The sequence below is a fragment of the Trachypithecus francoisi genome, unplaced genomic scaffold, assembly GCF_009764315.1.
Source record: "Trachypithecus francoisi isolate TF-2019V2 unplaced genomic scaffold, Tfra_2.0 Lachesis_group6, whole genome shotgun sequence".
Classification (NCBI taxonomy): domain Eukaryota; kingdom Metazoa; phylum Chordata; class Mammalia; order Primates; family Cercopithecidae; genus Trachypithecus; species Trachypithecus francoisi.
Window position 1 is genome coordinate 35,461,921 of NW_022681471.1, and position 15,481 is coordinate 35,477,401.

General features: G+C 38.9%; 1 protein-coding gene across 1 annotated transcript; it reads left to right on the forward strand.

Annotated features, from left to right (window-relative positions):
* The first annotated feature begins 3,767 nt into the window (after positions 1-3,767).
* LOC117078003 (60S ribosomal protein L31-like) lies at positions 3,768-4,249 on the forward strand. The gene has a single exon (XM_033201532.1). The coding sequence runs from the start codon at positions 3,833-3,835 to the stop codon at positions 4,208-4,210; it is 378 nt and encodes a 125-aa protein (XP_033057423.1). The 5' UTR covers positions 3,768-3,832; the 3' UTR covers positions 4,211-4,249.
* Positions 4,250-15,481: the final 11,232 nt, after the last annotated feature.

Genomic DNA, 15,481 nt, shown 5'->3' on the forward strand with positions numbered 1-15,481 from the left:
ATATTCTCTAATTTTATGGTGGAAATAATGCTGCACCACAATTACGGTTGCCTGACTCAAGTAACAGATAGTACAGTAACTTGGAACTTGGCAATCAGTGCAACTTATTCACATAGGTGAAGCCCCATAATATTGTTTTAGGTGAACAACTACATAATCAATGCCAAAGATATATAATTGTTGCTTTTCAGAGAGTAACATATCTAAATAGTTAATATAAGAATCTTCAGAGTGAAATGGAGAACAAAAAAGCAGGGTTGCAATTTAGTCTCTGATAAAATAGACTTAAACCATCAAAGATCAAAAGAGACAAAGAAGGCCATTACATAATGGTAAAGGGATCAATTCAACAGGAAGAGCTAACTATCCTAAATATATATGCACGCAATACAGGAGCACCCAGACTCATAAAGCAAGTCCTTAGAGTTACAAAGAGACTTAGACTCCCATACAATAATAATGGGAGACTTGAACACCCCACTGTCTTCAAGCTCCCTGATTCTTTCTTCTACTTGATTAATTCTGCTATTAAATAACTCGGATGAATTATTCAGTATGCCAATTGCATTTCTCCACTGTCAACATTAGACAGATCGAGACAGAAAGTTAACAAGGATATCCAGGAATTGAACTCAACTCTGCACCAAGCAGACCTAATAGACATCTACAGAACTCTCCACCCCAAATCAACAGAATATACCTTCTTCTCAGCACCACATCGCACTTATTCCAAAACTGACCACATAGTTGGAAGTAAAGCACTCCTCAGCAAATGTAAAAGAACAGAAATTATAACAAACTGTCTCTCAGACCACAGTGCAATCAAACTAAACTCAGGACTAAGAAATTCACTGAAAGCCATCAACTACATGGACTGAACAACCTGCTCCTGAATGACTACTGGGTACATACGAAATGAAGGCAGAAATAAAGATGTTCTTTGAAACCAATGAGAACAAAGATACAACATACCAGAATCTCTGGGACACATTTAAAGCAGTGTGTAGAGGAAATTTATAGCACTAAATGCCCACAAGAGAAAGCAGGAAAGATCTAAATGGACACTCTAACACAATCACAATTAACAGAACTAGAGGCAAAGCAAACACATTCAAAGCTAGCAGAAGGCAAGAAATAACTAAGATCAGAGCAGAACTGAAGGAGATAGAGACACAAAAAAACTCTCCAAAAATCAATGAATCCAGGAGCTGGTTTTTTTAAAAGATCAACAAAACTGAGAGACCGCTAGCAAGACTAATGAAGAAAAGAGAGAGTTAATAGATGCAATAAAAATGAAAAAGGGATATCACCACTGACCCCACAGAAATACAAACAACCATCAGAGAATACTATAAACACCTCTATGAATAAACTAGAAAACCTAGAAGAATGGATAATTTCCTGGACACTTACACTCTCCCAAGACTAAACCAGAAGAAGTTGAATCCCTGAATAGACGAATAGCAGGCTCTGAAATTGAGGCAATAATTAGAGCCTACCAACCAAAAAAGTCCAGGACCAGATGGATTCACAGCTGAATTCTACCAGAGGTACAAGGAGGAGCTGGTCCATTCCTTCTGAAACTATTCCAATCAATAGAAAAAGAGGGAATCCTCCCTAACTCATTTTATGAGGCCAACATCATCCTGATACCAAAGCCTGGCAGAGACACAACAAAAAAGAGAATTTTAGACCAATATCCCTGATGAACATCGATGCAGAAATCCTCAATAAAATTGGCAAACCGGATCCAGCAGCACATCAAAAGGCTCATCTACATGATCAAGTGGGCTTCATCCCTGGGATGCAAGGCTGGTTCAACCACACAATCAATAAACATATCCAGCATATAACAGAAGCAAGACAAAAACCAGATGATTATCTCAACAGACGCAGAAAAGGCCTTTGACAAAATTCAACAGCCCTTCATGCTAAAACGCTCAATAAATTCGGTATTGATGGAACGTATCTGAAAATAATAGAGCGATTTATGACAAACCCACAGCCAATGTCATACTGAATGGGGAAAAACTGGAAGCATTCCCTTTGTAAACAAGCACAAGACAGGGATGCCCTCTCTCACCACTCCTATTCAACATAGTGTTGGAAGTTCTGACTAGGGCAATCAGGCAAGAGAAAGAAATCAAGGTATTCAGTTAGGAAAAGAAGAAGTCAAATTGTCCCTGTTTGCAGATGACATGATTGTATATTTAGAAAACCCCATTGTCTCAGCCCAAAATCTCCTTAAGCTGATAAGCACTTCAGCAAAGTCTCAGGATACAAAATTAATGTGCAAAAATCACAAGCATTCTTATACACCAGTAACACCAAGCAGAGAGCCAAATCAGGAATGAACTTCCATTCACAATTGCTTCAAAGAGAATAAAATACCTAGGAATCCAACTTACAAGGGATGTCAAGGATCTCTTCAAGGAGAATTACAAACCACTGCTCAGTGAAATCAAAGAGGACACAACCAAATGGAAGAACATACCATGCTCATGGATAGGAAGAATCAATATCATGAAAATGGCCACACTGCCCAAGGTAATTTATAGATTCAATGCCATCCCCATTAAGCTACCAATGAGTTTCTTCACAGAATTGGGAAAAAATGCTTTAAAGTTCATATGGAACCAAAAAAGACCCTGCATTGCCAAGACAATGCTAAGCAAAAAGAACAAAGCTGGAGGCATCACGCTACCTGACTTCAAACTATACTACAAGGCTACAGTAACCAAAACAGGATGGTACTGGTACCAAAACAGAGATATAGACCAATGGAACAGAACACTGAGCCCTCAGAAAATACCACACCTTTACAGCCATCTGATCTTTGACAAACCTGAGAGAAACAAGAAATGGGAAAGGATTCCCTATTTAATAAATGGTGCTGGGGAAATTGGCGGGTCATAAGTAGAAAGCTGAAACTGGATCTTTTCCTTACTCCTTATACTAAAATTAATTCAAGATGGATTAGAGACTTAAATGTTAGACCTAATACCATATAAACCCTAGAAGAAAACCTAGGTAATACCATTCAGGACATAGACATGGGCAAGGACTTCATGTCTAAAACACCAAAAGCAATGGCAACAAAAGCCAAAATAGACAAATGGGATCTATTTAACCTAAAGAGCTTCTGCACAGCAAAAGAAATTACCATCAGAGTGAACAGACAACCTACAGAATGGGAGAAAATTTTTGGAATGTACTCATCTGACAAACGGCTAATATCCAGAACCTACAAAGAACTCAAAGAAATTTAGAAGAAAAAAACAAACAACCCCATCAAAAAGTGGGCAAAGGATATGAACAGACATTTCTCAAATGAAGACATGCATACAGCCAACAGATACATGAAAAAATGTTCGTCATCACTGGCCATCAGAGAAATGCAAATCAAAACCACAATGAGATACCATCTCACACCACTTAGAATGGCAATCATTAAAAAGTCAGGAAACAACAGGTGTTGGAGAGGATGTGGAGAAATAGGAACACTTTTACACTGTTATTGGGATTGTAAACTAGTTCAACCATTATGGAAAACAGTATGGCAATTCCTCAAGGATCTAGAACTAGAAGTACCATATGACCCAGCCATCCCATTACTGGGGATATACCCAAGGGATTATAAATCATGCTGCTATAAAGACACATGCACTTGTATGTTCATTGCGGCACTATTCACAATAGCAAAGACTTGGAATCAACCCAAATGTCCATCAGTGACAGACTGGATTAAGAAAATGTGGCAGGTACTTGCAACTGCGGCTTTCCTTCTCCCACAATACCTCGCACTCTTCCTTTCTAACTTGGACCCGGCAGAATGGCTCCCGCAAAGAAGGGTGGCAAGAAGAAAAAGGGCCGTTCTGCCATCAACGAGGTGGTGACCCGCGAATACACCATCAACATTCACAAGCGCATCCATGGAGTGGGCTTCAAGAAGCGTGCCCCTCGGGCACTCAAAGAGATTCGGAAATTTGCCATGAAGGAGATGGGAACTCCAGATGTGCTCATTGATACCAGGCTCAACAAAGCTGTCTGGGCCAAAGGAATAAGGAATGTCCCATACCGAATCCGTGTGCGGCTGTCCAGAAAACGTAATGAGGATGAAGATTCACCAAATAAGCTCTATACTTTGGTTACCTATGTACCTGTTACCACTTTCAAAAATCTACAGACAGTCAATGTGGATGAGAACTAATCGCTGATCATCAAATACATCAAATAAAGTTATAAAATTAAAAAAAAAAGAAAGTGTGGCACATATACACCATGGAATACTATGCAGCTATAAAAAAGGATGAGTTTGTGTCCTTTGTAGGGACATGGATGCAGCTGGAAACCATCATTCTCAACAAACTATCGCAAGAACAGAAAACCAAACACTGCAAGTTCTCACTCATAGGTGGGAACTGAACAATGAGATCACTTCGACTTGTGAAGGGGAACGTCACACACCGGGGCCTATTATGGGGAGGGGGGAGGGGAGAGGGATTGCATTGGGAATTATACCTGTTGTAAATGACGAGTTTATGGGTGCTGACGAGTTGATGGGTGCAGCACACCAACATGGCACAAGTATATGTATGTAACAAACCTGCACATTGTGCACATGTACCCTGGATCTTAAAGTATTAAAAAAAAAAAAAAAAAGCAGGACACCCTATACTCATATCAGAACAAATAGATTTCAAGATAAATATTGTAAGAATAGACAAAGGGAGTGATTATGTAATGATAAAGGTGTACATTCACTAAGAAGATTAAAACAATGTTAAATATATATGCACCCAACACTGGAGCACCCAGATATTAGAGCTATTAGAGATATTAGAGCTAAAGAGAAAGATAGGCCCCAATACAATAATAGCTGAAGACTTCAACACCCCATTTTCAGCACTGGATAAATCTTCCAGAGAGAAAATCAATGAAGAAACACTGGACTTAATTTTGCACTAAAGACTAAATGGATCTAAGATATATACAGAACATTGTATCCAAGAGCTGCAGAATACACATTTTCTTTTCCTTAGCACAAGAATTGTACTGAAGGATAGATCATGTTAGGTCACAAAACAAATCTTAAAACATTGAAAAAATTGAAATAACATCAAGCATCTTCTCTGAATACAATGGGATAAAACTATAAACTAATAACAAGAGAAACTTTTGAAACTATAAAAATACATGGAAACTAAACAATATGCTCCTGAATGGCCAGTGGGTCAATAAATAAAGAAATTAATTGGAAAGTTTCCTGAAAAAACTGATAATAAACACACAACATACCAAAACCTATAGAATACAGCAGAAGCAGTACTAAGAGGAAATTTTATAGCTATAAGTGCCACCAAGAAAAGAGAAACAACATAAAATGAATAATCTAATGGTGCATCTTAAAAAATGGAAAATCAAGAGCAAACCAAACCCCAAGGTACCAGAAGAAAAAGAAAGAGATTAGAGTATTAATAAATGAAATTATAATGACAAAAGTAATAAAAAGATCAATGAAACAAGTGTTGGTTTTGTGAAAGTTAAACAAAGTTGATAAATTATTAGCCAGGCTAAGAAAAAAATAAGAGAAGATCCAAATAATTACAATCAGAAATGAAAAAGAAGACATTATAAATGACACTGAAGAAATACAAGGGATCATTAAAGGCTAAAATAAGCAACTATATGCCAATAAATAGAAAAATCTAGAAGAAATGAATGAATTCCTAGATACATACAACCTACCATTAATAAACAAGGAAGATACTCAAAACCTGAACAGAACAATAACAAGTAATGATATCAAAGCCATAATTAAAAGTTTTCCAGTAGAGAAAAGCTCAGGACCTAGTGGCTTTCCTGCTGAATTATATTAAACATCAAAAAAAAAAAAAAAAAAAAAGAAAAGAAAACATTATACCAATCCTACTCAAACTATTCAAAAAAATACAGGAGGAGGGAATATCCCCAAACTCCTTCTACATAGACAGTATTACTCTGATACCAAAACCAGACAAAACACATAAAAAAAAACCCTGCAGGTCAATATTTCAGGTGAATATTGATGCAAAAATTCTCCACAAAATACTAGTAAATGGAATTCAACAATACATCAGAAAGATCATTCATCATGACCAAGTTTGAGTTATCTCTGGGATGCAAGGATGGTTTGGCATACACAAATAACTCCATGTGATAAATCACATCAACAGAATAAAGAATAAAAACCATATGTTAATTTCAGTTGATACTGAAAAAGCATTCGATAAAATTCAAAATTCTTTCATGATAAAAATCCTCAAAAATCTGGGTACAGAAGTAACATAACTCAACATAGTAAGTTATATACGACAGACCCACAACTAGTATCATACTGGATGGGGAAAAGCTAAAAGCCTTTTGTCTAAGATATGGAACATGAGAGGATGTCACTACTGTTATTTAACAGAGTACTGGAAGTCCTAGCTAGAGCAATCAGACAAGAAAAAGACATAAAGGACATCTAAATTTGAAAGGAATAAATCAAATTAAATTATCTTTGTTCATTGGTGGTTCTTACATTTAGAAAAACCTAAAGACTCCACAAGAAAGATATTACAACTGATAAAAAAAATTCAGTGAAGTTGCAGGACACAAAATCAACATACAAAAATCAGCAGCATTTCTATATGCCAACAGTGAACAATGTGAAAAAAATTGATAAAAGTAATCTTATTTACAGTAGCCATGCATAAAATAAAATACTTAAGAATTACCAAAACAAGGAAAAAAGATCTCTTTAAAGAAAACTATAAAACACTAATGAAGGAAATTGAAGAAGACTCCAAAAAATGGAAAAATTTCCATGGGCTGGAAGAATCAATATTGTTAAAATGTCCATACTCCCAAAGCAATCTACATATTCAGTGAAGCCCCTGTTAAAATACCAATAAAATTCTTGAAATATAAATAGAAACAAAATGGAAATAGAAAAAAAAAATCCTAAAACTTATATGGAACTATAGAAGACCCAGAAAAGCTAAAGCTACCATAAGCAAAATGAACAGAACTTAAGAAATCACATTACCTGACTTCAAATTATAGTATACAGCTATAGTAAGCAAAGCAACATAATACTGACAGAAAAACAGACTTATAGACAAAAGAAAAAATAGAAAACCCAGAAACAAATCAACACAGTTACAGCGAACTCATTTTTGACAAAGGTGCCAAGAATACACACTGGGAAAAAAGACAGTCTCTTTTATAAATAGTGTTGGAAAAAACTTGATATCCATATGCAGAAGAATGAAACTAGACCACTGTTTATATCCGTACATAAAAATCAAATGAAAATGGATTAAGTACTTAAATCTAAGACCTCAGCCTATGAACCACTACAAGAAGACAATGGGGAAAATCTCCAGGGCATTCGTCTGGGCAAAGATTTTTTGAGCAATACCCCACAAGCACAGGCAACCAAAGCAAACATGAACAAATGGGATTCACGTGAAGTTAAAAAGCTTCTGCACAGCTAAGGATACAGTCAACAAAGTGATAATCCACAGGATGGTAGAAAATATCTGCAAACTACCACTCTGACAAGGGATTCATAACCAGAATATGTACGGAGCTCAAACAATTCTGCAGGAAAAATATCTAATCATCCAGTTAAAAAGTGGGCAAAATATTTGAATAGACATTTCTCAAAAATAGACACATAATGGGAAATAGGCATATGAAAGGTGTCTGACATCATTAATCATCAGAAAAATGCAAATCAGAACTACAATGAGATATCTCACCCCAGTTAAAATGGCTTATATGCAAAAGACAGGCAATAACAATTACTGGTGAGGATGTGGAGAAAATCGAACTTTTGTATACTGTTGATGGTAAAGTAAATTATTATAACCACTATGGAGAACCGTTTGCATCTTCTTCAAGAAATAAAAATTGAAAATTATCAACTCATTGATGAATGTATACCCATTGGGGGACTGCTGGATCATACGGTAGTTCTATTTTTAGTTTTTAAAGGAATTTCTACAGTTTTCAATAATGATTGTACTAATTTACATTCCCACTAAGAATTCCCCTTTCTCTGCATCCTTGCCATAATTTGTTATTTTTATCTTTTTGAATAATAAGCGTTTGAAGAGGGGAGAGATGATATGCTGTGGTTTTTATTTGTGTTTGCCTGATAATTACTGGAGCATTTTTTTTTTCACATGCGTGTTGGCCATTGTATGCCTTCTTTTGCAAGATGTCTCTTCTGTTCATTTTTCCATTTTTAAACCAAAATATTTGGCTCTTCCTGTTGAGTTTTTATGTATTCTGGCTATTAATCCCTTGTCATGGGACCAGTTTGTGAATTTTCTCCCATTCTGCAGGTTTTCCCTTCACTCTGTTTATCTTGCTGTACATGAACTTTTTAGTCTTAAATTATTCCCATTTTTGCTTTCATTGCCTGTTTTTGAGGTCTTATCTATGTGGTATATTTTACAGTCAGATAGTAATGATGCCTCTAGCTTTGTTTCTGTTTTCTCAGGAGTGTCAAATAGGCCGGGCGCGGTGGCTCAAGCCTGTAATCCCAGCACTTTGGGAGGCCGAACAGGCGGATCATGAGGTCAGGAGATCAAGACCATCCTGGCTAACACGGTGAACCCCGTCTCTACTAAAAAACAAAAAAAACTAGCCGGGCGAGGTGGCGGGCACCTGTAGTCCCAGCTACTCTGGAGGCTGAGGCAGAGAATGGCGTAAACCCGGAGGCAGAGCTTGCAGTGAGCGGAGATCTGGCCACTGCGCTCCAGCCTGGGCGACAGAGCAAACTCCGTCTAAAAAAAAAAAAAATCAAAATGGGCTAATATATGAATTGTAAGAAGATATATTAATCTTATGATCTCTTTTGTGCTTAATTCAGGCCACATTGTGTCAGGACATGTGTGTTTTGGAGAGAGAGGAACTGAGGGCTTCAGTCACACAATCAGATCCATACTCTATTTAACACGGTTTTCTGAATTACTATTGGTCTTATGCCACAAGTGCTACCGTGTGTAGGAATAAAGCCAGAAATATAATTATAACAAATTTAAAAGTTCTGTGTCTCGTAGTTTAGATTTTGAAGTCTCTAAAGCACTTAGAGACTTGACATGAAGGCACTTCCATCGTATCTGAGTTGTCAATTGGCTCCAAATTCAGCCCCATTTGAGGCTTCTAGGCAGTGAAACCAACGTCATTTAGTAGAGGGAAACCCTTATAACATTAAAATCAAGTTTATGAACCTTTTTTTGTTTTGGTTCCTAATTACATACTTTATGAAGTCTAACTTCTTAGCTACATATCCAACCTTTACAATCCTTATCTATCAACTTTTCTTTTTTTTTTTTTTTTTTTTATTTTTTTTTATTTTTTTATTTTTTATTATACTTTAAGTTCTAGGGTACATGTGCATAACGTTTATATCATGTATAACTCCCAATGCAATCCCTCCCTCCTCCCCCCTCCCCATGATAGGCCCGTGTGTGATGTTCCCCTTCCCGAGTCCAAGTGATCTCATTGTTCAGTTCCCACCTATGAGTGAGAACATGCGGTGTTTGGTTTTCTCTTCTTGTGATAGTTTGCTAAGAATGATGGTTTCCAGCTGCATCCATGTCCCTACAAAGGACGCAAACTCATCCTTTTTGATGGCTGCATAGTATTCCATGGTGTATATGTGCCACATTTTCTTAATCCAGTCTGTCACAGATGGACATTTGGGTTGATTCCAAGTCTTTGCTATTGTGAATAGTGCCGCAATAAACATACGTGTGCATGTGTCTTTGTAGTAGAGTAATTTATAATCCTTTGGGTATATACCCAGTAGTGGGATGGCTGGGTCATATGGTACATCTAGTTCTAGATCCTTGAGGAATCGCCATACTGTTTTCCATAATGGTTGAACTAGTTTACAATCCCACCAACAGTGTAAAAGTGTTCCTATTTCTCCACATCCTCTCCAACATCTATTGTTTCCTGACTTCTTAATGATTGCCATTCTAACTGGTGTGAGATGGTATCTCATTGTGGTTTTGATTTGCATTTCTCTGATGGCGAGTGATGACGAGCATTTTTTCATGTGTCTGTTGGCTGTATGGATGTCTTCTTTTGAGAAATGTCTGTTCATATCCTTTCCCCACTTTTTGATGGGGTTGTTTGTTTTTTTCTTGTATATTTGTTTGAGTTCTTTGTAGATTCTGGATATTAGCCCTTTGTCAGATGAGTAGGTTGCAAAAATTTTCTCCCATTCTGTAGGTTGCCTGTTCACTCTGATGGTAGTTTTTTTTGCTGTGCAAAAGCTCTTTAGTTTAATGAGATCCCATTTGTCAATTTTGGCTTTTGCTGCCGTTGCTTTTGGTGTTTTAGACATGAAGTCCTTGCCCATGCCTATGTCCTGAATGGTACTACCTAGATTTTCTTCTAGGGTTTTTATGGTATTAGGTCTAACATTTAAGTCTCTAATCCATCTTGAATTAATTTTCGTATAAGGGGTAAGGAAAGGATCCAGTTTCAGCTTTCTACTTGTGGCTAGCCAATTTTCCCAGCACCATTTATTAAATAGGGAATCCTTTCCCCATTTCTTGTTTTTGTCAGGTTTGTCAAAGATCAGATGGCTGTAGATGTGTGGTATTATTTCTGAGGACTCTGTTCTGTTCCACTGGTCTATTTCTCTGTTGTGGTACCAGTACCATGCTGTTTTGGTTACTGTAGCCTTGTAGTATAGTTTGAAGTCAGGTAGCGTGACGCCTCCAGCTTTGTCCTTTTGACTTAGGATTGTCTTGGCAATGCGGGCTCTTTTTTGGTTCCATATGAACTTTAAAGCAGTTTTTTCAATTCTGTGAAGAAACTCATTGGTAGCTTGATGGGGATGGCATTGAATCTATAAATCACCTTGGGCAGTATGGCCATTTTCACGATATTGATTCTTCCTATCCATGAGCATGGTATGTTCTTCCATTTGTTTGTGTCCTCTTTGATTTCACTGAGCAGTGGTTTGTAGTTCTCCTTGAAGAGGTCCTTTACATCCCTTGTAAGCTGGATTCCTAGGTATTTTATTCTCTTTGAAGCAATTGTGAATGGAAGTTCATTCCTGACTTGGCTCTCTGCTTGTCTGTTACTGGTGTATAAGAATGCTTGTGATTTTTGCACATTAATTTTGTATCCTGAGACTTTGCTGAAGTTGCTTATCAGCTTAAGGAGATTTTGGGCTGAGACGATGGGTTTTTCTAAATATACAATCATGTCATCTGCAAACAGGGACAATTTGACTTCTTCTTTTCCTAACTGGATACCCTTGATTTCTTTCTCTTGCCTGATTGCCCTAGCCAGAACTTCCAACACTATGTTGAATAGGAGTGGTGAGAGAGGGCATCCCTGTCTTGTGCCAGTTTTCAAAGGGAATTTTTCCAGTTTTTGCCCATTCAGTATGATATTAGCTGTGGGTTTGTCGTAAATAGCTCTTATTATTTTGAGGTACGTTCCATCAATACCGAATTTATTGAGCGTTTTTAGCATAAAGGGCTGTTGAATTTTGTCAAAAGCCTTTTCTGCATCTATTGAGATAATCATGTGGTTCTTGTCTTTGGTTCTGTTTATATGCTGGATTACGTTTATTGATTTGCGAATGTTGAACCAGCCTTGCATCCCAGGGATGAAGCCCACTTGATCATGGTGGATAAGCTTTTTGATGTGCTGCTGAATCCGGTTGCCAGTATTTTATTGAGAATTTTTGCATCGATGTTCATCAGGGATATTGGTCTAAAATTCTCTTTTTTTGTTGTGTCTCTGCCAGGCTTTGGTATCAGGATGATGTTGGCCTCATAAAATGAGTTAGGGAGGATTCCCTCTTTTTCTATTGATTGGAATAGTTTCAGAAGGAATGGTACCAGCTCCTCCTTGTACCTCTGGTAGAATTCAGCTGTGAATCCATCTGGTCCTGGACTTTTTTTCGTGGGTAGGCTATTAATTGTTGCCTCAATTTCAGAGCCTGTTATTGGTCTATTCAGGGATTCAACTTCTTCCTGGTTCAGTCTTGGGAGAGTGTAAGTGTCCAGGAAATTATCCATTTCTTCTAGATTTTCTAGTCGATTTGCGTAGAGGCATTTATAGTATTCTCTGATGGTTGTTTGTATTTCTGTGGGGTCGGTGGTGATATCCCCTTTATCATTTTTTATTGCGTCTATTTGATTCCTCTCTCTTTTCTTCTTTATTAGTCTTGCTAGCGGTCTGTCAATTTTGTTGATCTTTTCAAAAAACCAACTCCTGGATTCATTGATTTTTTGGAGGGTTTTTTGTGACTCTATCTCCTTCAGTTCTGCTCTGATCTTAGTTATTTCTTGCCTTCTGCTAGCTTTTGAATGTGTTTGCTCTTGCCTCTCTAGTTCTTTTAATTGTGATGTTAAAGTGTCAATTTTAGATCTTTCCTGCTTTCTCTTGTGGGCATTTAGTGCTATAAATTTCCCTCTACACACTGCTTTAAATGTGTCCCAGAGATTCTGGTATGTTGTATCTTTGTTCTCATTGGTTTCAAAGAACATCTTTATTTCTGCTTTCATTTCGTTATGTACCCAGTAGTCATTCAGGAGCAGGTATTCAGTTTCCATGTAGTTGAGCGGTTTTGATTGAGTTTCTTAGTCCTGAGTTCTAGTTTGATTGCACTGTGGTCTGAGAGACAGTTTGTTATAATTTCTGTTCTTGTACATTTGCTGAGGAGTGCTTTACTTCCAATTATGTGGTCAATTTTGGAATAAGTGCGATGTGGTGCTGAGAAGAATGTATATTCTGTTGATTTGGGGTGGAGAGTTCTATAGATGTCTATTAGGTCCGCTTGGTGCAGAGATGAGTTCAATTCCTGGATATCCTTGTTAACTTTCTGTCTCGTTGATCTGTCTAATGTTGACAGTGGAGTGTTGAAATCTCCCATTATTATTGTATGGGAGTCTAAGTCTCTTTGTAGGTCTCTAAGGACTTGCTTTATGAATCTGGGTGCTCCTGTATTGGGTGCATATATTTTAGGAGAGTTAGCTCTTCCTGTTGAATTGATCCCTTTACCATTATGTAATGGCCTTCTTTGTCTCTTTTGATCTTTGATGGTTTAAAGTCTGTTTTATCAGAGACTAGGATTGCAACCCCTGCTTTTTTTTGTTCTCCATTTGCTTGGTAGATCTTTCTCCATCCCTTTATTTTGAGCCTATGTATGTCTCTGCATGTGAGATGGGTCTCCTGAATACAGCAGACTGATGGGTCTTGACTCTTTATCCAGTTTGCCAGTCTGTGTCTTTTAATTGGAGCATTTAGTCCATTTACATTTAAGGTTAATATTGTTATGTGTGAACTTGATCCTGTCATTATGATATTAACTGGTTATTTTGCTCATTAGTTGATGCAGTTTCTTCCTAGCCTCGATGGTCTTTACATTTTGGCATGTTTTTGCAATGGCTGGTACCGGTTGTTCCTTTCCATGTTTAGGGCTTCCTTCAGGGTCTCTTGTAAGGCAGGCCTGGTGGTGACAAAATCTCTAAGCATTTGCTTATCTGTAAAGGATTTTATTTCTCCTTCACTGATGAAGCTTAGTTTGGCTGGATATGAAATTCTGGGTTGAAAATTCTTTTCTTTAAGAACGTTGAATATTGGCCCCCACTCTCTTCTGGCTTGTAGAGTTTCTGCCGAGAGATCTGCTGTTAGTCTGATGGGCTTCCCTTTGTGGGTAACCCGACCTTTCTCTCTGGCTGCCCTTAAGATTTTTTCCTTCATTTCAACTTTGGTGAATCTGGCAATTATGTGTCTTGGAGTTGCTCTTCTGGAGGAGTATCTTTGTGGCGTTCTCTGTATTTCCTGAATTTGAATGTTGGCCTGCCCTACTAGGTTGGGGAAGTTCTCCTGGATGATATCCTGAAGAGTGTTTTCCAACTTGGTTCCATTTTCCCCCTCACTTTCAGGCACCCCAATCAGACGTAGATTTGGTCTTTTTACATAATCCCATACTTCTTGCAGGCTTTGTTCATTTCTTTTTCTTCTTTTTTCTTTTGGTTTTCTCTTCTCGCTTCATTTCATTCATTTGATCCTCAATCGCTGATACTCTTTCTTCCAGTTGATCGAGTCGGTTACTGAAGCTTGTGCATTTGTCACGTATTTCTCGTGTCATGGTTTTCATCTCTGTCATTTCGTTTATGATCTTCTCTGCATTAATTAGTCTAGCTGTCAATTCTTCCACTTTTTTTTCAAGATTTTTAGTTTCTTTGCGCTGGGTACGTAATTCCTCCTTAGCTCTGAGAAGTTTGATGGACTGAAGCCTCTTCTCTCTCAAAGCAGTTCATTCTGACCAGCTTTGATCCGTTGCTGGCGATGGGCTGCGCTCCTTTGCAGGGGGAGATGCGCTCTTATTTTTTGAATTTCCAGCTTTTCTGCCCTGCTTTTTCCCCATCTTTGTGGTTTTATCTGTCTCTGGTCTTTGATGATGGTGACGTACTGATGGGGTTTTGGTATAGGTGTCCTTCCTGTTTGATAGTTTTCCGTCTGACAGTCAGAAGGACTGTCTGTTGGTCTGTTGGATTGCTTGAGGTCCACTCCAGACCCTGTTTGCCTGGGTATCAGCAGCAGAGGTTGCCAAAGATAGAATATTGCTGAGCAGCGAGTGTACCTGTCTGATTCTTCTTTGGAAGTTTCCTCTCAGGGATGACTCCACCCTGTGAGGTGTGGGGTGTCAGACTGCCCCTAGTGGGGGATGTCTCCCAGCTAGGCTACTCAGGGGTCAGGGACCCACCTGAGCAGGCAGTCTGTCCGTTCGGATCTCAACCTCCGCGTTGGAGATCCACGGCTCTCCCCAAAGCTGTCAGACAGAGTCGTTCGCCTCTGCACCGCCCCCGCTGCTTTCCCTATGGACCTCAGCTGTGGGCTGTCCCCAGAGGTGGAGTCTACAGAGACAGGCAGGTTTCCTTGAGCTGCTGTGAGCTCCACCCAGTTCGAGCTTCCCAGCGGCTTTGTTTACCTACTTAAGCCTCAGCAATGGCGGGCGCCCCCCCCCAGCCTCGCTGCTGCCTTGCGGATAGATCGCCGCAGAGGCTGTGTTAGCAGTGAGGGAGGCTCCGTGGGCGTGGGACCCTCCCGGCCAGGTGTGGGATATATTCTCCTGGTGTGCCTGTTTCCTTAAAGCGCAGTATTGGGGTGGGAGTTACGCGATTTTCCAGGTGTTATGTGTCTCAGTTCCCCTGGCTAGGAAAACGGATTTCCTTCCCCCTTGCGCTTCCAGGTGAGGCGATGCCTCGCCCTGCTTCAGCTCACGCTGGTCAGGCTGCAGCAGCTGACCAGCACCGATTGTCCGGCACTCCCTAGAGAGATGACCCCAGTACCTCAGTTGAAAATGCAGAAATCACCGGTCTTCTGTGTTACTCGCGCTGGGAGTTGGAGACTGGAGCTGTTCCTATTCGGCCATCTTGCTCCGCCCGCTCATCTATCAACTTTT